This window comes from Emys orbicularis, chromosome 3 (genome assembly GCF_028017835.1).
Source record: "Emys orbicularis isolate rEmyOrb1 chromosome 3, rEmyOrb1.hap1, whole genome shotgun sequence".
Classification (NCBI taxonomy): domain Eukaryota; kingdom Metazoa; phylum Chordata; order Testudines; family Emydidae; genus Emys; species Emys orbicularis.
This window is the reverse complement of record NC_088685.1, coordinates 191,076,434-191,098,724: the sequence shown is the minus strand read 5'-3', so window position 1 is coordinate 191,098,724 and position 22,291 is coordinate 191,076,434. Positions and strand designations below refer to the sequence as shown.

At 45.7% G+C, this 22,291-nt stretch overlaps 1 protein-coding gene across 1 annotated transcript in view; it reads right to left on the bottom strand.

The window, feature by feature from the left end:
- CFAP36 (cilia and flagella associated protein 36) overlaps positions 1–21,982 on the bottom strand; it is a 130,247-nt gene extending 108,265 nt beyond the window's left edge. Inside the window, exon 1 of the mRNA XM_065400889.1 lies at positions 21,868–21,982. Within this exon, the coding sequence (XP_065256961.1) occupies positions 21,868–21,982 (115 nt within the window). The remainder of the gene's footprint in view (positions 1–21,867) is intronic.
- Positions 21,983–22,291: the final 309 nt, after the last annotated feature.

Genomic DNA, 22,291 nt, shown 5'->3' with positions numbered 1-22,291 from the left:
CTTCACTAGGGACTCTCAGATCAGATGGATTATTTTCCTTTTATTTTGATAATTCAGAAAAAAATCATAGTAGTAAGTAAGCATTTCAAGAAAACTGAATAGAACCTCAGAAGAAAGTACCTCTTGGAAGCTATAACCTCAGTCAAGGTGCCATTACTCTGTTGCACCCTGGACAGTAAGATGGAAATATGTGCCCAGCAACAGAGGGAGTACCATGAGTCTTACACTTATTTATAATAGTTGCAGTTTACAATAGTTCACACACACTTCCTTAAATAAAACAGGATCCATATTGTTCAGCAACACTGGGTAATGGGGCTTAGGGATATAGCTTGGGACATCACTTGCTTGTACTTGAAGCCAGTAAACCCCTCAAGAGTTAATGAAAGACTTGCTCCCTGCTCCTGTTTTTAGAAGAGAAGGAAGGCTGCTAAACAACAATGGAAGATTTAAATACTGAATTGTGAAGTTATAGAAACTACTAAGAGCTGTTAATAATTAAACTAATATTAAGGCTTCTTATAAAACTCCCCACCTCCACCCCTTTGGAGTCTATCATACGTCTCACAAGCTAAGATGTGTTCAGAAAAATCCTGGAGTTAAAAAGGCAGGTTTCATCAAAACTATGGTTGCGTCACTAAATTACAGAATTAAAAAAATCAGATGAACCTGACATTTCATTAGTACTGTACAGCTATAAACAAAGGGAAGTTGCCTAGAAGTACTTCTGAAAGCTTTAGAAATCTCAGACAAGCCTGTAATACATATAGATGCACACAACACAGAGCTATACATAAGTGACAAATTATACTTCTAATGGATCTGTGACTACCCCACCATCACTTTACTCTGTCCACTAATTAACCTCTGCTGTAACTACAACCGACTTTCCAAACTAATAATCAGCCTCAAACAGCTAGAAAAATGTTATCTCCTCCCTCCCTCTCTTCCCAATTTACACTGGCCTGGATCCCAAGGCAAACCATAGCCTCTTTGGACAAGTGAATGGCTTAAAGTCTCTGTCTACCACACACAATTAAAAATAAGTGCATATCACTGTCAGATGCTAATATATCAGATATTACAAGAGACAAGAGGGAGCTGCAGCTAGAACCTCCAAGGACCTGAGCTGTGCAAGATCTTGTATAACAAGTGATGGGTTGGGTCACAGAAACCCCCTTGGCAAGTGATGTGCCAAGACTACTTCTGCTCCTGCCTTCCCTGCCAGCTTGGGACTCCAGCACCTTGTCTTGCTGAGCCAGACATGCCAGTCTGCTCCAACACAGACCCAGGGTCTGAACCATGTGCCCCAAAGCTGCAGGCTTAACCTGAAAGCAGCTTACAGAAGTGTTCCTGTCTTTAACACTCAGATGCCCAACTTCCAATGGGGTCTAAACCCCAAATAAATCCCTTTTACCCTGTATAAAGCTTATACAGGGTAAACCCATAAATTGTTCACCCTCTATCACACTGATAGAGAGATCTGCATAGCTGTTTGCCCCCCCAGGCATTAATACACATTCTGGGTTAATTAATAAGTAAAAAGTGATTTTATTAAATACAAAAAGTGGTTCCAAGTAATAACAGACAGAACAAGGTGAATTACCAAGCAAAATAAAATAAAACACACAAGTCTAAGCCTAACACAGTAAGTAAACTGAATACACATAAAAGCTCACCCTCAGAGATGTTTCAATAAGCTTCTATCACAGACTGGATGCCTTCCTAGTCTGGGCCCAATCCTTTCCCCTGGTACAGTCCTTGTTCCAGCTCAGACGGTAACTAGAGAATTTCTCATGACTGCAGCCCACTTTGTTCTGTTCCACCCCTTTACATATCTTTTGCACAAGGCGGGAATCCTTTGTCCCTCTCTGGGTTCCCACCCCCTCCTTCTCAATGGAAAAGCACAAGGTTAAAGATGGATTCCAGTTCAGGTGACATGAGCACTTGTCACTGTAAGATTTCATTACCCACTTGCCAGCACAAAGGTATACAGGGAGACTTACAAGTAAAACAGAGCCATCTCCAGACAATTGACCTGGTTAATGGGAGTCATCAAGATTCCAAACCACCATTAATGGCCCACACTTTGCATAATTACAATAGGCCCTCAGGGTTATATTTCAGATTTCTAGTTTCAGATACAAGAGTGCTACATTTATACAAATAGGATGATCACACTCAGTAGATTATAAGCTTTATAATGAAACCTTACAAGAGACCTTTTGCATGAAGCATATTCCAGTTACATTATATTTAAACTCATTAACATATTTTCATAAAATCATATAGAGTGCAACATCACAACAAGATGTAGAATTGTCAGCACTAGGTCAGAGTGCAGATCACAGTGACAAAATATACAGAAGCAGTCAGTGCTTCAATCCTGTTTGTAATGTCTCAGACATATGACATGAAGGTCTGTTATTCAAAAGTTTCACAGATTTCTGTGCCTTATTGACAGAACCAGAACATCAGACATCACCCATGATGCTTAAATATAGAAGAATTATCTTAAGTCAGTTTGTTAGCAATGATAAATTTCCCTCCCTTGGACCCTTGTATAGTTGGACATTGGCTAAAATTTTCAAACTTAGGTATCTTAAGTTAGGCACCCAAATCTATATTTACTCACAAATAAAAGTGAATTTTTTTTCCCCCAGGTGGTTGAGCACATCTGAAAAATCTAATGACTTTTATATATGTGCCTAAACATGGATTTAGGTATCCAATGCTGGGCTCTAAATTGAAGGTGGGTGAGATAATATCTTTTATTGGAACAACTTCTCTTGGTGAGAGAGAGACCAGCAGTGTTTTCCCCAGGAATTGAAATGGGGGGGGGGGAAGTGTTCGAATATACAGGAGGAGAAGGACCAATAAGGGTGAATGTGGGCTGTATGGCACCATAGTAAAAACTGAAAATTGTTTCACAACCATTTTATTAAATTTAACTCATGTTTTAAAATCATCACAGAAATTAAAGCTGGCTACCGAAGCCTACTATGAAGTGCTACATCTACATTCTTCTTGGTTTCTTCTTGTAATTTCACACAACACTGTTAATGAACTTCTCAAATGCAGTGCATTAATCTTTGGTGGCTTCTTGTGCGTCCGGTACTTCCAGTCCTTAATGATATACTCATGATCAGGCAGAAGGCAACTTCTTTCAGAACACAAAATTATATTCAATGAGGAAAAAGAATGCTCAACTGCAGATGTTGTGACTGGGAGTAGCAAGAGATGAATTCCTAATTCTTTCATTCCGGGAAACATAGCACAAATATTGGGTCGAACCACTAGTGATGATAAAAGGTCGATGTCAAATCTTCATACATTCGTCGTATGATATTTCTCTGTGTTCAAATTCTCTACTCTGTCCTGATCACACAGCAGCCCCACTGCTGGTAGTGCCTCACTCCACTCAACTGTCGATATTTTATAAGACAGGCATCCGTAAAGCTGGGTAGAGGTTGAGTAGAATCCAGAAGTCACTGTTGGAGATTTTTAAGAATCAAGTCTGTTTACTTTTTCAGCTGGCTTAAACACTTGTCCTCTTCACTTAAGGATTCAATATAAGTGCCTTCATTAGTCAACTTCAGGACTGAACTCTTTGCTTCTTCTAGAATGTTTTCAATGGATAGCTCTCTGATTGATCCAAGTGTAGCTTCTATTACTGGACAGAGATCTACTAGTATTGTAGCAGATGCCTGGATGACACTGTTTAATGACCCAAGTAGACTTACAAGAGAGAGAATGGCTATAGTCTTCTCTGAACTTAGTAGCAAAAGTAGTCCACCAGTCTCACTACTTAGATCGGTCCCATCTCAGTAGATACTTTCCAAAGCCAATAACAACAGTTGCAGTAACTTTAAGACAACAGCCAAGGTCGCTCATGAGAAAGCCACTGGGTTTTCCCAGGTTGGACTAGTTTCAACTTCAGTCCCAGTATATCTTCTATTTTTTCCAAGATGTTCACTTCTTTTGAACATTTGCTGAAAAAAAGAGTATAACAAAGTAAATATATGGCTTTTTAAATGTCTTTTGAAGATTCTGCAGCTTGGACTAGTGCTAGTTGGAGTAGGTGGCCTCTGTAGTATAGGAGAGGGGCTGTATGGGGCTGTCAGGAAGGGGTAGTACCTCTGATGGGGGAGCAGTCGTACTCTTTGGAGTAGCTCATCCACTTTGGTCCCCACTTGACACCCAGCTCTCACCTGTGGCTCCAAGTAGCTGTCAGCATGCGACAGCGGCCACACCCCGGAGACTGTCTCGACTGGCGGGCTAAACCAGGTGAGGGTAGCCGATGAGTATGAGACTCTCGGTGAGTTAGGGCCTGTCTACCCATCGCATGCGAAGGCTGGATCCGGCTGACTGAGGCAACCTGGTTCAACGGTCAGGAAGGCGGTGACAGCAAGCGTTGTGGAACGCTTAAGAGCATGACAAGACACGTAGGCGTCCTGATCATCCACTGCGCCCTGCCCTATCTCCAGCCGTCTCGACTTCTGTCCTGCCACTGGATACAGATAGGAACTGGGAAGAGAGAGTGAGGCTGACGTTGTGCAACTCTCCCTCACTTTAATCCAATTCACGCGCAAGTCAACATCATATCATATCACATTACATCATATCAAGTCCTGTGGCGATGGGCGAGTGACAAAGCAGCAGGTGTGGATACACTGGGAGCTGTAGCCGTGGACCTGCACATAGGGCATAATGGTCGTTCCTCACTGACCGAAGCAGCAGTGGAGCTCGGCATCTTCTTGAGTGACTGAGCAGCCCTACTCAGGATTGCACTGCTCACCTCCGTAGAATGAGGAGGGGGCTAGAAAAGGTGCCCTAAACATTGCCTGCTTCACCTTACCCTGGCCAGCATACCATGGCTGGCGGGGATCCCACAAAAGCGGTAAAACAAAAACAAAATTTAGAGTGACACCGATCACTATTGGCACATGGAATGTGCGCACGTTACTGGACATCACGGCAGACAGACCAGAGAAAAGAACAGCACTTGTCGCTAGAGAGCTCGCACGCTACAACATTGACATTGCAGCCCTTAGCGAAACTCGCATGGCTAATGAAGGACAGCTGTCCGAGTCAGGCGGTGGCTATACATTCTTCTGGAGTGGCCGCAGCAGTGATGAGCATCGCGAATCTGGAGTTGGCTTCGCCATCAAGAATCATCTTGTTCGGAAACTTGCCAGTTCCCCCAAGGGTATGAATGACCGGCTCATGACAATGCAGCTTCCGCTTCAAAAAGGAAAACAAGCTACTTTGATCAGCGCATATGCTCCTACAATGACCAACCCAGAGGATGTGAAGGATAAATTCTACGAAGAACTAGATACTCTGCTATCGTCAGTGCACCGCACAGACAAGCTGATTCTGCTTGGCGATTTTAACGCAAGAGTCGGATGCGATGCCACAGCCTGGGAAGGAGTCATCGGGAAAAATGGAGTGGGAAAGTGTAACAGCAATGGCCTGCTACTGCTGAAAACCTGTGCAGCACATGACCTCCTGATTAGCAATACGGTCTTCCGCCTTCCTACCCGTAACAGGACTTCGTGGATGCATCCCCGTTCCAAGCACTGGCATTTGATCGATTATGTCATCATCAGGAGAAGGGATAGACAAGATGTCAGGGTTACAAAAGCTATGTGTGGCGCTGACTGTTGGACGGATCATAGGCTCAAAGTATCCAAAATGAAGCTCTGTATCATGCCAAAGAGACGACCACAAGGCTGTAAGGCTCTCAAAAGGATCAACGTGTCGAAGCTGAAGAACAGCCGCATCACTGAAAATCTAGCGGAAGACCTAGAGAATGAGCTTGCTGATCTTCGTATTGAGGATGACGCTGAGAAAGACTGGGAGTGATTCCGCAACACTGTCCATACAAGCCAGTATGGACAAGTTTTCAACTGCATGCAACAACTTCCGTCTCACTATTAACATCAAGAAGACTGAGGTCATGCACCAGCCAGCTCCCCACGCTCCGTACTCAGAACGGTCCATCACTGTAAATGGACAGAGACTTCAGACAGTGGACCACTTCACGTACCTGGGCAGTACCCTTTCCCGAGCAGTGTCAATCGATGATGAAGTAAACTGCAGAATTGCTAAAGCCAGCTCTGCATTTGGCCAATTGTGCTCCAACATTTGGGAACGTCGAGGGATCAGCCTACCAACGAAGCTGAAGGTCTACCGAGCAGTGGTGCTTCCAACTCTGCTGTACGCCTGCGAGACGTGGACTGTATATAGGAGTCATGCACAAAGGCTCAATCACTTCCACATTTCCTGTCTGTGAAAGCTTCTAAAAATCAGATGGCAGGACAAAGTGCCCGATACTAATGTCCTTACTAGAGCCAGTCTGCCGTCAGTTCACACATTGCTGATGAGAGCCCAGACCAGGTGGGCCGGACATGTCGTGAGAATGTCAGACGAACGCATTCCTAAACAGCTCTTCTACGGAGAACTCACTCAGGGAAAGCGCTCCCATGGAGGACAAAAGAAGCGGTTCAAGGACACGCTGAAGACCTCTTTGAAGTCCTTCGAGATCAACACCGCCACATGGGAAACCTTCGCACTGAACCGTCCAGCATGGCGCAGCCTCATTCACACAGGCAGTAATACCTCTGAGGCGAGGCGTATTGCTGAGGCTGAAAAAAAGCGTGAGCTGCGCAAGTCCAGAGCTGCTCGTACATCATCGACAGTGCCATTACATGTCTGCCCGACGTGTGATAGGACGTTCCACGCCCGAATTGGACTGATCAGTCATCTTCGGACGCACAGAGCCCGGTCATCGAAAGAATGAGTTGTTGAGGTCTTCATCGATAACTATGGACGAACATCATCATAGGAGAGATTAAGGTTACACTTTTCTCTGAGCAAATTTGCACTCCACTATGTCTTCCGGAGAAGTCTGCAGCTCCATCAAATACACAAGCAGCCATCTGTTTGGGGTTCAATTTACAAGCATTTAACTCTTCTAAGATGTGGGTTGTCACAGATGCAGCCAATGTGTCTCCTGTAACCTAAACATCTAGAAGTGCATCTATTGGCCTACCACTGACATCAAGATAACATACACAGTGACTTAATACTTGACGCCCATTTGCATTGGTGCATTCATCAGCCATGTATGCACATATTTTGGATGTGGTGAACGAGTTCTTCAATTTTTCAAATGCTGTCTTTCACTGTTGCACCACGTACTTCTAACCAATCAGTTAAGTTTCTTGCAGAAAGATAGTGACCATTTGCTGGTCTTGCTCGGAACCAGTGTTCAATTTAAGGATTAACAAGCGACAATGCACTTAACATTGGCCTCCAGTTTGTATAATGTGGTATCTCTTGCTTAAATAGACAGCCTTATAAACCATTCTCCATGACCATTAAATCCAGAGGCATGATGTTTTCCAGACTTTTCACGTAGGTTGTCAGTATTGGCGTTGCTGATTGGTCTGGCAAACCAGCTCCTCCACTTTTACTACATAAATCCATCATACTCCCACATCTTGAATACTGTTGTGACGGGCTGGATCACAGAAACCCCCAGGTGGCAGTTCCCAAGATGTGCTGAGACTACCTCTGAGCCCGTTTCCCCTGGCAGCTTGGGACTTCAGTGCCCTGCCTGGTTGTGCCAGACTCGCCGGCTCACTAAAAACACAGACCCAGATCTGAACCACATCCCCCAAAAGCTGCAGGCTTAACTGAAAACAGCTTAAGAAGTGCTCCTGTCTCCAGCACTCAGATGCCCAACTTCCAATGGGGTCCAAACCCCAAATAAATCCATTTTACCCTGTATAAAGCTTAAACAGGGTAAACTCATAAATTGTTCGCCCTCTATAACACTGATAGAGAGGTATGCACAGCTATTTGCACCCCCAGATATTAATACATGCTCTGGGCTAATTAATAAGTAAAAAGTGATTTTATTAAATACAAAAAGTAGGATTTAAGTGGTTCCAAGTAATAACAGACAGAACAAGGTGAATTACCAAGCAAAATAAAATAAAACACGCACGTCTAAGCCTAATACAGTAAGAAAACTGAATACAGATAAAATCTCACCCTCAGAGATGTTTCAATAAGCTTCTATCACAGACTGGATGCCTTCCTAGTCTGGGCCCAATCCTTTCCCCTGGTACAGTCCTTGTTCCAGCTCAGGTGGTAACTAGGGGATTTCTCATGACTGAAGCCCACTTTGTTCTGTTCCACCCCTTTATATATCTTTTGCACAAGGCAGGAATCCTTTGTCCCTCTCTGGGTTCCCACCCCCTCCTTCTCAATGGAAAAGCACAAGGTTAAAGATGGATTCCAGTTCAGGTGACATAAGCACGTCACTGTAAAACTTCATTACCCACTTGCCAGCACAAAGGTATACAGGAAGACTTACAAGTAAACAGAGCCATCTACAGTCAATTGTCCTGGGAGCCATCAAGATTCCAAACCACCATTAATGGCCCACACTTTGCATAATTACAATAGGACCTCAGAGTTATATTTCATATTTCTAGTTTCGGATACAAGAATGATACATTTATACAAATAGGATGAACACACTCAGTAGATCATAACATTTGCAATGATACCTTACAAGAGACATTTTGCATGAAGCATATTCCAGTTACATTATATTCACACTCATTAGCATATTTTCATAAAATCATATAGAGTGCAACGTCACACCCTCCTCCTGAACTTACTGTCAGAGACTTGAACACTGTTCATGGCAGAAGCAGTATAACTAAAATTCCTTTTTGGGCTCCCCTCTGGGGCAGACACTCCTGTGTCCCCCAAAAAGAAAGGAGACCCTGATCCAGCTGTGGGCTCACAGCTACCAGCTATGAGCTCACAGCTACCAGCTATGACAGACCCTTCACTGGCCAGCAAATTCCCCCATCCCCCTTTCACTCAGGTTGGGCTTGCTTCCAACTACAGAGTCCTTGGGGTCTGTTCCCACCGCAGCAGTCACCAGGACCCCAACTTCCAGCTCCAGGATACATGTCTCTGTGCATTTCTTCCACTCCATTACAGCCAGTTCATGCTTCTGGGTCTCAATTTGCTTTGTCTTTTAAGTCCAGGGTTTGCTGGTAGGCAGCCTTTTCTTTTTCCAGGGCAGCCTTTTCCCAGGCAAATTGCACATCAATTTCCATTTGTCTTCCCTTGAGATCATCACTTGATGAGCTGAGATACCACAGAGAACCCTCTCCTGCCAGAACAGGCGCCCCTCCACTCCTGTCTTGCTGAGCTAGACATTCCCGTCAGCTTTAGCACAGACACAGAGGTTGGACCACACCCCTCTGCAGTTCACTGAAACTGAGATGCACTCAGCTCAGGGGCTTCTTAGCTAACAGACTTTCACAGCGCCCAGTGTTCAGCCTTTCTGGGCAGTTTGCAACTTGTGCAGTTCTAGCTTCCTCTGATCTTCACTCCTACTTATTTTGCTTACTTTTCTGTCCCTATTTCCCTTACCCGAAATAAGCAAACAGAAAATAACAAACCAGTAACCACTTTGTCTGTTCTTCAGCCACCACACCCAAACTCACTTAAAATCACTATCAGTATCTCAAAGCAATCAGCTGTGCACAGATCCTGCTCGACTATACCACTGTGACGGGTTGGATCACAGCAATCCACTTTGGGACTGCCACCTGATGAGCTGAGACTACTCTGCACCTGCTTTCCCTGCCAGCTTGGGACTTCAGTGCCTTGCCTCATTTGAGCCAGACACACTAGCCTGCTACAAACACAGACCCAGGTCTGAACCACGTCCCCCAAAAGCTGCAGGCTTAACTGAAAACCAGCTCCCAATGGGGTCCAAACCCCAAATAAATCGATAAACTCATAAATTTCTCACCCTCTATAACACTGATAGAGAGGTATACACAGCTGCTTACCTCCCCCCTGCCCAGGTATTAATACACACTCTGGGTTAATTAATAAGTAAAAAGTGATTTTATTAAATACAAAAAATAGAATTTAAGTGGTTCCAAGTAATAACAAACAGAACAAAGTGAATTACCAAGCAAAATAAAATAAAACATGCAAGTCTAAGCCTAATACAGTAAGAAAACTGAATACAGATAAAAAAAACAAGGAGTCCTTGTGGCACCCTAGAGACTAACAAATTGATTTGGGCATAAGCTTTCGTGGGCTAAAGCCCACCTCATTAGATGCATGAAGTGAAAAATACAGGAGCAGGTATAAATACATGAAAGGACAGGGGTCGCTTTACCAAGTGTGAGGTCAGTCTAACGAGATAAATCAATTAACAGCAGGATACCAAGGGAGGAAAAATAACTTTTGAAGTGGTAAGAGAGTGGCCCATTACAGACAGTTGACAAGCCATTCAGAACACACACTTTGCATCTCTACAGGACACTAAACTATCTAAACTCCTACATGCCACAAGGGGCCACAACAGCGGTTCCCTTAACTCACCTAACACTATTGTTAATCTATCCAGCTATACTCTTAGCCCGCCAGAAGAATCTGTCCTATCTCGGGGTCTCTCCTTCTGCCCCACCGCCCCTATAAACATGATACAGTTCTGCGGTGACCTAGAATCCTACTTTCGACGTCTCCAACTCAAGGAATATTTCCAACACACCACTGAACAGCACACTAACACACAGGAAGCTTCCTACCAATACTACAAAAGGATTCAGCGTGGACTCCTCCTGAAGGTCGAAACAACAGACTGGACTTCTATATTGAGTGCTTCCGTCGATGTGCACGAGCTGAAATTGTGGAAAAGCAGCATCACTTGCCCCATAACCTCAGCCGTGCAGAACACAACACCATCCACAGCCTCAGAAACAACTGACATCATAATAAAAAAGGCTGACAAAGGAGGTGTTGTAGTCATCATGAATAGATCGGAATATGAATAAGAGGCTGCTAGACAACTCTCTGACACCACATTCTACAGGCCATTACCCTCTGACCCCACTGAGGATTACCAAAAGAAACTACATCATCTGCTCAAGAAACTCCCTAAAGCAGCACAGGAACAAATCTATACTGACACATCCCTAGAGCCCCGACCAGGGACATTCTACCTGCTACCCAAAATCCATAAACCTGGGAATCCTGGATGCCCCATCATCTCAGGCATTGGCACCCTGACAGCAGGATTATCTGGCTATGTAGTTTCCTCAGGAAGTCAGTGGTGTCTCAAAGATAGCTACCAGCATTCCCAGCTATCTTTGAGACACCACTGACTTCCTGAGGAAACTACAATCCTTTGGTGATCTTCCAGAAAACACCATCCTAGCCACTATGGATGTAGAAGCACACAAAGATGGATTACAAGCCATCAGGAATAGCATCCCCGATACCATCACGGCAAACCTGGTGGCTGAACTTTGTGACTTTGTCCTCACCCACAACTATTTCAGATTTGGGGACAATTTATACCTTCAAGTCAGCGGGACTGCTATGCGTACCCGCATGGCCCCTCAGTATGCCAACATTTTTATGGCTGGCTTAGAACAACGCTTCCTCAGCTCTCGTCCCCTTACACTCCTACTCTACTTGCACTACATTGATGACATCTTCATCATCTGGACCAATGGGAAGGAGGCCCTTGAGGAATTCCACCAAGATATCAATGATTTCCACCCTGCCATCAACCTCAGCCTGGACCAGTCCACACAAAAGGTCCACTTCCTAGACAATACAGTGCTAATAAGCAATGGTCACATAAACACCACCCTATACCGGAAACCTACTGACTGCTATACTTACCTACATGCCTCCAGCTTTCATCCAAACCACATCACACGATCCATTGTCTACAGCCAAGCTCTAAGATACAACCGCATTTGCTCCGATCCCTCAGACAGAGACAAATACCTACAGAATCTCTATCAAGCGTTCTTAAAACTGCAATACCCACCTGGTGAAGTGAAGAAACAGACAGAGCCAGAAGGGTACAGAGAAGTCACCTACTACAAGACAGGCCCAACAAAAAAAGTAACAGAACGCCACTAGCCGTCACCTACAGCCTCCAACTAAAACCTCTCCAGCGCATCATCAAGGATCTACAACCTATCCTGAAGGACGATCCCTGATTCTCACAGACCTTGAGATTCAGGCCAGTCCTCATCTTCAGACAGCCCCCCAACCTGAAACAACTACTCACCAGCAACTACACCACACAACAAAAATACCAACCCAGGAACCAAACCCTGCTACAAACCCCAGTGCCTACTCTGTTCACATATCTATTCAAGGGACACCATCATAGGACCTAACCACATCACCCACACCATCCGGGGCTCAGTCACCTGCACTTCTACCAGTGTGAAATGTGCCAGCAATGCCCCTCTGCCATGTACATTGGCAAAACCGGACAGTCTCTACGCAAAAGAATAAATGGACACGAATCTGACATCAGGAATCATAACATTCAAAAACCAGTAGGAGAACACTTCAATCTCTCTGGTCACTCATAACAGACCTAAAAGTGGCAATTCTTCAACAACAAAAACTTCAAAAACAGACTCCAACGTGAAACTGCAGAACTGGAATTAATTTGCAAACTGGATACCATCAGATTAGGCCTGAATAAAGACTGGGAGTGGTTGGGTCATTACAAAACCTAAACTTAATTTCCCCGTTACTAATTTCTCCCTACTGTTACTCACACCTTCTTGTCAACTGTCTGTAATGGGCCACTCTCTTACCACTTCAAAAGTTATTTTTTCTCCCTTGGTATCCTGCTGTTAATTGATTTATCTCATTAGCCTGACCTCACACTTGGTAAAGCAACCCCCATCCTTTCATGTATTTATACCTGCTCCTGTATTTTTCACTTCATGCATCTGATGAAGTGGGCTCTAGGCCACAAAAGCTTATGCCCAAATAAATGTGTTAGTCTCTAAGGTGCCACAAGGACTTCTCATTGTTTTTGCTGATACAGACTAACATGGCTACCACTCTGAAACCTGAATACAGATAAAATCTCACCCTCAGAGATGTTTCAATAAGCTTCTATCACAGACTGGATGCCTTCCTAGTCTGGGCCCAATCCTTTCCCCTGGTACAGTCCTTGTTCCAGCTCAGGTGGTAACTAGGGGATTTCTCATGACTGAAGCCCACTTTGTTCTGTTCCACCCCTTTATATATCTTTGCACAAGGCGGGAATCCTTTGTCCCTCTCTGGGTTCCCACCCCCTCCTTCTCAATGGAAAAGCACAAGGTTAAAGATGGATTCCAGTTCAGGTGACATGAGCACATGTCACTGTAAGACTTCATTACCCACTTGCCAGCACAAAGGTATACAGGAAGACTTACAAGTAAACAGAGCCATCTACAGTCAATTGTCCTGGTTAATGGAAGCCATCAAGATTCCAAACCACCATTAATGGCCCACACTTTGCATAATTACAATAGGACCTCAGGGTTATATTTCAGATTTCTAGTTTCAGATACAAGAGTGGTACATTTTTACAAAATAGGATGAACACACTCAGTAGATCATTACCTTTGCAACGATACCTTACAAGAGACATTTTGCATATTCCAGTTACATTATATTCACACTCATTAGCATATTTTCATAAAATCATATAGCTATAGTACAACGTCAGAACTGTATGCAGTTTTGGTCAGTCCATCTCAAAAAATATATATTGGAATTTGAAAAGATACAAAGAACGGCAACTAAAATGATTAGTGGTATGGAACAGATTCCATATGAGGAGAGATTAAAAAGACTGGGATTTTCAGCTTGGAAAAGAAACGACTAAGAGGGGATACAATAGCGGTCTATAAAATCTTGACTGGTATGGAGAAAGTGAATAAGGAAATGTCATTTACCCCTTCACTTAACACAAGAATTAGGGGTCACCCAAAGAAATTAATAGGCAGCAAGTTTAAAACAAACAAAAGGAAGTAATTCTTCACAGAATGCACAGTCAACCTATGGAACTTTTTGCCAGGGGATGGTGTGAAGGCCAGAACTATAACTGGGTTCAAAAAAAGAACTAGATAAGTTCATGGAGGATAAGTCCATCAATGGCTATTAGCCAGGATGGGCAGGGATCCAACACCACAGTCTGAGAGTCCTAGCCTCTGTTCACCAGGAGCTGGGAGTGGACAACAGGGGATGGATCACTCAATGATTGCCTGTTCAGTTCATTCCCTTTTAAGCACCTGGCATTGGCCACTGTTGGAAGACAGGATATTGGACTAGGTGGAGCATTGGTCTGACCCAATATGGTCGTTCTTATGAAAAAATTTATTATAATATAATAATAAAAATGTTTAGTACAGAAACTCCCCAAGATAACAACCTCTTAAGATAGCGATGATGTGAGATAATGAGCTTGGCAAATAATGCATTTTAAAAATCTTGGCCTACTAGGAAATGTATATTTATATACCTTTCCCAGTCACAAATCTAGCATTCTAGAGCAAAGTCACTAAAACATAGTCCAATAAACAAATGTCCCTTTCACGTGCCCCTCCCCTTTCCCTCCAACACACGCCACTCATAGTTGTTGTCCTTGGTCAGTGTAGACCCAAAATTCAGAGATGCTTTCATATGAGTGCATCTCCCACCCTGGGGAGAAGGCACCTTGCTCGTTCCTCCAGCCACTCGCTCTGGCCACTGCTATTTGTCGTGCCACCATTCGCTCCACTGCTCCATCATCAATGGCTCTGCGCCATCATCTTCTGCTGCCACCTGCCACTGTGACCTCTCTGAGTTGGTCTCTTGAGGTTCAACCAAGCTCTCAGTGATTTCAGCTCTCAGTGGGAGAACCTCACTGCCAGTGCAGGCTGGGCAGCCTCTTCCACAGAAACACTGTCCTGCAGCAGGTCTAAGCACTTAGACCTGATCATCAGTGATTTCAGCTCTAGTCGTCACTTAAAAAAACAAAAGACTCTAAGGAGCCTGTAAAAGGGTTTGCGCCGGGGCTTGACCCTTCAGGACAGGAGGGGAGCCACACCGACTCCCTACTGCACAATTTAAACAGTCAGTTAGCTCAGATCTCAGGCCCTCTGGTCCAGGGGGCTGAGTAAACCACAGTCAAAGAACCCAGGCCCTCTGGCGCAGGGCTGGGCTGGCAAACAGTCATTTAGCTCAGGCCCTCTGATGCAGGGGCTGAACACAGCCAGTTAATTAGCTCAGGCCCTCCTGTAGCAGGGGCTGAGCACAAAGAGTTAATAAGCTCAGGCCCTTTGTAGCAGGGGCTGAGCACACACAGTCTATAAGCTCTGGCCCTTGGAGGCAGGGCGGAGCACAAATAGTCAATTTAGCTCAGGCCCTCTGGAGCAGGGGCTGAGCACAAGCAGTCAATAAGCTCAGGCCCTTTGCAGCAGGGGCGGAGCACACACAGTCTATAAGCTCAGGCCCTTGGAGGCAGGGGCTGAGCACACAAGTAGTCTATTAGCTCTGGCCCTGGGTCAGGGCGGGGCACAAACAGTCAATTTAGCTCAGGCCCTCTGGAGCAGGGGCTGAGCAGGCAAGCGGTGTGGTAGCTCCGGCCCTGGTTCAGGGCGGAGCACAAACAAGCAATTAGCTCCGGCAGGTAAGGGGCTCAGGTTCCTACCTGAGCGTTGGGTGAGGGGGAAGCCTGCCACCCGTGGGTAGGGGTGGCAGGGGGGGACACAGGCCCACCCACTCCACTGTGTCCCAGCCCGGGGCCCTAGCAGCGATTAGTGTCGCTGCCGGTCAGTGGGGTATCCTGACCGAAACACACTGCCATGGGCTCACAGGCCTCTGTAGCCTGACTGGGGTCGGCTACCCCCGGGCTGCTTCCATTATCCCCCTCGGGACCTACCTCGTCTGTGGCACCGAGTGCGGTCCAGTCCATCAGTGGAGCCTCCTCTCGGCCGGGGCTTGGTGGCAGATCCGGTAGCTCTGTAGGGAAATCCGGCCACTGGCCCTCGGGCGGCTCCTCCGGATAACAGCAGGGCTGCAAGGGTTCTGGCGGGGCCTCCCCTTCGGGGTTGCTGTGGGGGAGTTCCACGGGCGTCTCCCAGCGACGGGAGCGGACGGGCTCCGGCGGCTCCTCCTCGTAATGAGCTCTGGGCAGCTCTGGCCAGCTAGGGCATCCACCTCGTGCCTCCGAGGTATCCTGGCGGGGAGCTCCCGACCGCACGTCTGCTCCCTGCGGTGGCCGGCGCCTGACTGAGCTCTGGCTGCCGGCCTTTATACTTCCGGTCCCGCCCCGTGACTTCCGGGGGGCGGGGACAGGCGGCGGGGGCTCCGCCCACTTGGGTGTTGGCGCCGGTGCTCCCTCTTCAGGACAGGTGGGGAGCCACACCGACTCACTACAGAGCCTAATCAGCTCTATCTTTAAACAGAGATGGGGGCAGATCAAATAGTGCCTGTGACTCTTAGGCAGAGCCCACATCACCAAGCAAAACACATGTCCCCCATGCTCCATCTTTCTCTCCACTGGGATCTGGCATCCAAACCCGCTCCTTAGCGACTGCAGTTCAGTTGAGGTTGACCCATGCTTAATTTGCAATGAAAGAGATGCCGGGGCTCAAGCACTTATTTGCCGGGGCTCAGGCACATTTTTCTACTTTCATAACTGGCAAGCCCAGAGGTCCCAGGGCTATCAAGTGCCAAGCCTAGATGTGTCGGGGCTCAGCCCTGGCACAAATTAAGCACTGAGGGTGACCCCCCTCAATCAAGACAGGCTCAGTACAGTCATACAATAAGGATAACAACATTTCATTACTACTGCATTCAATACTAAAGTGATTTGTAACTCAACATCAGCCAAAATTGATCACTTGAGCAACACACAACTCTGTCTGATGGATACCTAGGCACAGTAGGTGTGTTCATGTAAATACACAAATGCACATTGGGAAACATAATCCCAACTATACGTATAAAATGATGGGGTCTAAATTAGCTGTTACTACTCAAGAAAGAAATCTTGGTGACATTGTGGATAGTTCTGTGAAAACATCCACTCAATGTGCAGCGGCAGTCAAAAAAGCAAACAAAATGTTGGGAATCATTAAGAAAGGGATAGATAACAAGACAGAAAATATCATACTGCTTCTATATAAATCCATGGTATGCCGACATCTTGAAAACTGCATGCAGATTTGGTCGCCCCATCTCAAAAATGATATATTGGAATTGGAAACAGTACAGAAAAGGGCAACAAAAATGACTAGGGATATGGAATGTCTTCCGTATGAGGAGAGATTAATAAGACTGAGACTTTCAGCTTGGAAAAGAGACGACTAAGGGGGGGGGTATGATAGAGGTCTATAACATCATGACTGGTGTGGAGAAAGTAAATAAGGAAGTGTTATTTACCCCTTCTCATAACTCATAAGAACTAAGGGTCACCAAATGAAATTAATAGGCAGTGGGTTTAAAACAAACAAAAGGAAATATTTCTTCACACAATGCACAGTCAACCCGTGGAACTCCTTGCCAGAGGATGTTGTGAAGGCCAAGAATATAATAGGGTTCAAAAAAGACCTAGATAAATTCATGGAGGATAGGTCCATCAATGGCTATTAGCCAGGATGGGCAGGGATGGTGTCCCTACCCTCTGTTTGCCAGAAGCTGGGAATGTGAGACAGGGGATGGATCACTTGATGACTGCCTGTTTTGTTCATTCCCTCTGGAGCACCTGGCATTGGCCACTGTCGGAAGACAGGATACTGGGCTAGATGGACCTTTAGTCTGACCCAGTTGTGACGCTGCACTCCATAATGTTTTATAGAAATATGCTTATGAGTGTGAATATAATGTAACTGGAATATGCTTTATGCAAAAGGTCTCTTGTAAGGTATCATTACAAAGCTTATAATCTACTGAATATATTCCTCCTATTTGTATGTATGTATCATTCTTGTATCTGAAGGTAGAAATAGGAAGTATAAATCTGTGGTCCTATTGTAACTATGGTCTGAGGTAAACAGGATGAAGTTTAATAAAGACAAATGCAAAGTCCTTCACTTAGGAAGGAACAATCAGTTTCATACATACAGAATGGGAAGAGACTGTCTAGGAAGGAGTATGGCAGAAAGGGATCTAGGGGTTATAGTGGACCACAAGCTAAATATGAGTCAACAGTGTGATGCTGTTGCAAAAAAAGCAAACATGATTCTGGGATGCATTAACAGGTGTGTTGTGAACAAGACATGAGAAGTCATTCTTCCGCTCTACTCTGCGCTGGTTAGGCCTCAACTGGAGTATTGTGTCCAGTTCTGGGCATCGCATTTCAAGAAAGATGTGGAGAAATTGGAGAGGGTCCAGAGAAGAGCAACAAGAATGATTAAAGGTCTAGAGAACATGACCTATGAAGGAAGGCTGAAAGAATTGGGTTTGTTTAGTTTGGAAAAGAGAAGACTGAGAGGGGACATGATAGCAGTCTTCAGGTATCTAAAAGGGTGTCATAAGGAGGTGGGAGAAAACTTGTTCATCTTAGCCTCTAAGGATAGAACAAGAAGTAATGAGCTTAAACTGCAGCAAGGGAGGTTTAGGTTGGACATTAGGAAAAAGTTCCTAACTGTCAGAGTGGTTATACACTGGAATAAATTGCCTAGGGAGGTTGTGGAATCTCCATCTCTGGAGATATTTAAGAGTAGGTTAGATAAATGTCTATCAGGGATGGTCTAGACAGTATTTGGTCCTGCCATGAGGGCAGGGGACTGGACTCGATGACCTCTCGAGGTCCCTTCCAGTCCTAGAGTCTATGAATCTATGAAAGTGTGGGCCATTAATGGTGGTTTAGAAGCTTGATGGCTCCCATTGACTAGGACAGTTGGTTTTAAATGGTCTGTTTACTTGCAAATTGTCCTGGCTGCATGCGGGCCAATCCGTGGGTAATGAAAAATGAGGTCTTACAGTGACATGTGACCATGTCACCTAATACTGGAATCCATCTTAAATCTGGTACTTTTCCATTTAGGAGGGGTAGGGACCCAAAGAGACAAAAGAGTCCCACCTTGTGACAAAACTTTTAAAGGGGGTGCAACAGAACAAAGGGGCTGCCAGTCATGCGAACATCCCTGTTTTCCACCTAAGATGTCTGCTAGAACTAACAAGGACTGTACCAGGGGAAAGGATTGGGCCCAGACTAGGAAGGAGTCTAGTCTGTGAAAGAAGCTTATTGGAACATCTGAGGGTGAGATTTTACCTGTAATCAGTTTCTTAATGTATTAGGCTTAGACTTGCGTGTTTTTGCTTGGTAACTAACTTTGTTCTGTCTGTTATTACTTGAAACCACTTAAATCCTACTTTTTATACTTAATAAAATCACTTTTGTTTATTAGTAAACCCAGAGAAAGTGATACCTGGGGGGGGGGGGGAACAGCTGTGCATATCTCTCTATCAGTGTTATAGAGGATGGACAATTTATGAGTTTACCGTATATAAGCTTTATACAGAGTAAAATGGATTTATTTGGGGTTTGGATTCCATTGGGAACTGGGGGTCTGGGTGCTGGAGATAGGTGACCTGCTGAGCAGTTTTTGGTTAAAGTCTGCCGCTTTGGGGGCGTGGACCAGACCTGGGTCTGTGTTGCAGCAGGCTAGCATGTCTGGCTCAACAAGGCAGGATTCTGTAGTCCCAAGCTGGCAGGGAAAACGGGCTCAGAGGTAATCTCAGCACGTCAGGTGACAGTCCCAAGGGGGTCTCTGTGACCAAACCTGTCACACCAGTATGGCCATTCTTAAGTACAGTCTAGTCCTGAAGCCTTTCCTCTCCACCCCTTGGCTCATCACTAGCTATCAGGGGAGAGCTCATTCAGACCTTGCTTACAAATCACAATTTGAAATTATTAGGTTGGCTATCAGGGGAGAGCTCATTCAGACCTTGCTTACAAATCACAATTTGAAATTATTAGGTTGGCCAACATCGCCAAAAAGCATGCACTGACATTGTCATAAAAAACAACAGCTGTGTGAGGAATCTAGTCTTTGTTCATATTTTCAAACCTATTATGCTTTTTCAGGTACAAGTATTTTATCATATACTGTATATGCTTTTAAAGTGTGTTTTAATGTTTCAATTTCAATTCAAATTTCCAACCACCGACTAAATTGGCAACACTTCATGTAACTAGTTGACCACTGGGGGAGTGATGGAGAAATTCAGGGGGGAGTTACAAGCTTTCACGCCACACAGAGCTCTTCTTCAGGTATGGGAAAGGTACTCCCTGCGTCACAACAACATGCAAGGTGGAACAGATTGTTCAGCATACGTAGTTAGCACATACATTCAAGGCAGAGTGGCCCATTAACACCTCTGCAGTCATAGGACAAAAAGAGGGAGTTAGCGGATTACAGATTGTTGTAATAAGCCACAAATCCAGTATCTCTGTTCAGTTCTTGATTTTTAAGCCATGTCTACACTACCACTTATGTCGGCAAAACTTATGTCACTCAGTGGTGTGAGGAAAAAAAACAACAACACCCCGAGCAATGTAAATTTCACTGGCATAAGTAGTAGTACGCACAGCTACCGCCTCTCATTGGGGGTGGTTTAATTACGGCGGCAGGACAGTTCTCTCCCTTTGGCATAGAGCAGCTACACGAGAGATCTAACATTGGTGCAGCTGCATCGGTACAGCTGTGCCGTTGTAAGGTCTCTAGTGTAGACATAGCCTTAGTGTCTAGCAAAGGAATGAATTTAAGCTCCCAGGCTCATCTTCTGAAACTGTTGTGCAGATTTTCTTTAAGGATGAGGACTGACAGAGAAGTGACTGCTTTGTGAGAAGTGTTCACCCTCAAAGCAATACCATACCACTAAAATCTTTATACCACACAATCACTTATTTATATAAACTTTAGATTAAAGAAAAATTTGAATAATAATAATTAGCATTTCTAGAAGTCATTTACTAGATGGTAAATGACAGTAAATGACCAGTTCATTCCTTGTACTGAATCAGTAAATTATCTGTCAATTACTGGAAATTAAATTTTCCAAGAGCAAAACAATAGATATAAAATGTTTTAATGGATTTGTTAGTAATGTAAAACCTGCAAAGAGTAGTAAAAACTTTTTTTAGTGTCTGTAGCAGTCCTGAAAATCTTAACTCCTGCCAAACTACTTTCATGAACTCTTGACTCTAACATGCAATAATTAAAAGTCCTGCTAATTATCAATTATTAAAGCAACTCCATTGACCTTTCATAAATGTCAAGACAGTTCTAAGTTTACAATGAAGAACTTTGCTAAGTATGTTTCCATGGAACACTTAAAATTTCCATCTTTATTTGATACTATCCCCTATTGGAAGCACAGCACTGAGTCACTAGGAAGTAAGACTAGCAGAGCACACTTCAGTGAAGTGTTTCTACCTGGAAGCAGACCTAAGAACCAGTTTAGTGCTTTCTGAGAAGCCCCTGGGAGAAGGATGATGCCTGACAAGCAAGCAGATGTCGCCCCCAGGGAACGAGTCCGGGACATTTGCAGGCCAGATCCCAGGGCACTAGCCTTCGCGTCCCCAGCGGCCACTGGCCGGCGGCCTTGTAGCCAGCCTCGGCAGAGAGGCCACGCCCCGAGTAGCCATGGTGACAGCGCTTGGGGGAGTTGGCACTGCTGCAGGCCGAGAAAGGTTGGACGGCGCTGAATACAGAAGGAGAGTCCAGGCCTGGAGCAGGAGGCGGTAGATGCACCTGCCCTCGCTCTCTGGGGTGAGAAGGAGCCAGGGGAGGGGCACAACGGTACCCTCATCTCAGGGCCCCGAGACTGCTCTAGCTTCTCTGTCAATAAAGAGAAAGGGGGCAGCGCGCACGATGAGCCGGGGCCCGAATGTCTCTCAACGGGCCTAGCAACGCCCTTCTCCCCAGGGAGCCCCTGCCACAGCGCTTTTGGGGGGGGGGAGGCTCTGCCGCTCCAGCCCCGGCAGGGTCCCCGCCCCCGGCCTCTCACCCGCGCACTTCTGCTCCAGGAACTCCAGGATGGGGATGGACCAGGCGGGCCCGCGCAGGAAGCCGGCGATGCTGTCTACCACCCACTCCACGTCCGCCTCCCCCTCCGCCGCCATCGGGGCGGGTCCGGGCCGCGGCCGACTGCCCGCGCACAAGCTCCGGAGGAACACAGGAAGGCCCGGGTAGAGTTGCGGCGGCGGTTGGGGCTTCGTTAGGTCACTATCGCAGCGGTCGTCACACAGGGAGCGCGCGCTCCGCGGAGCATTCGACCCCGTCGCGCGCTTTCTTCCTTGTGTTAAACGGGTGTGAAGCGCGCGTCAGCAGCGTCACTGTGGCACGGTCCAGGTGGGAGAGAGGGACTGAGCGGACAGAACGTTCGGCGGGGCCGCGCCTCAGGGCCGGGAGCGCACGGGAAGCAGCCAGGC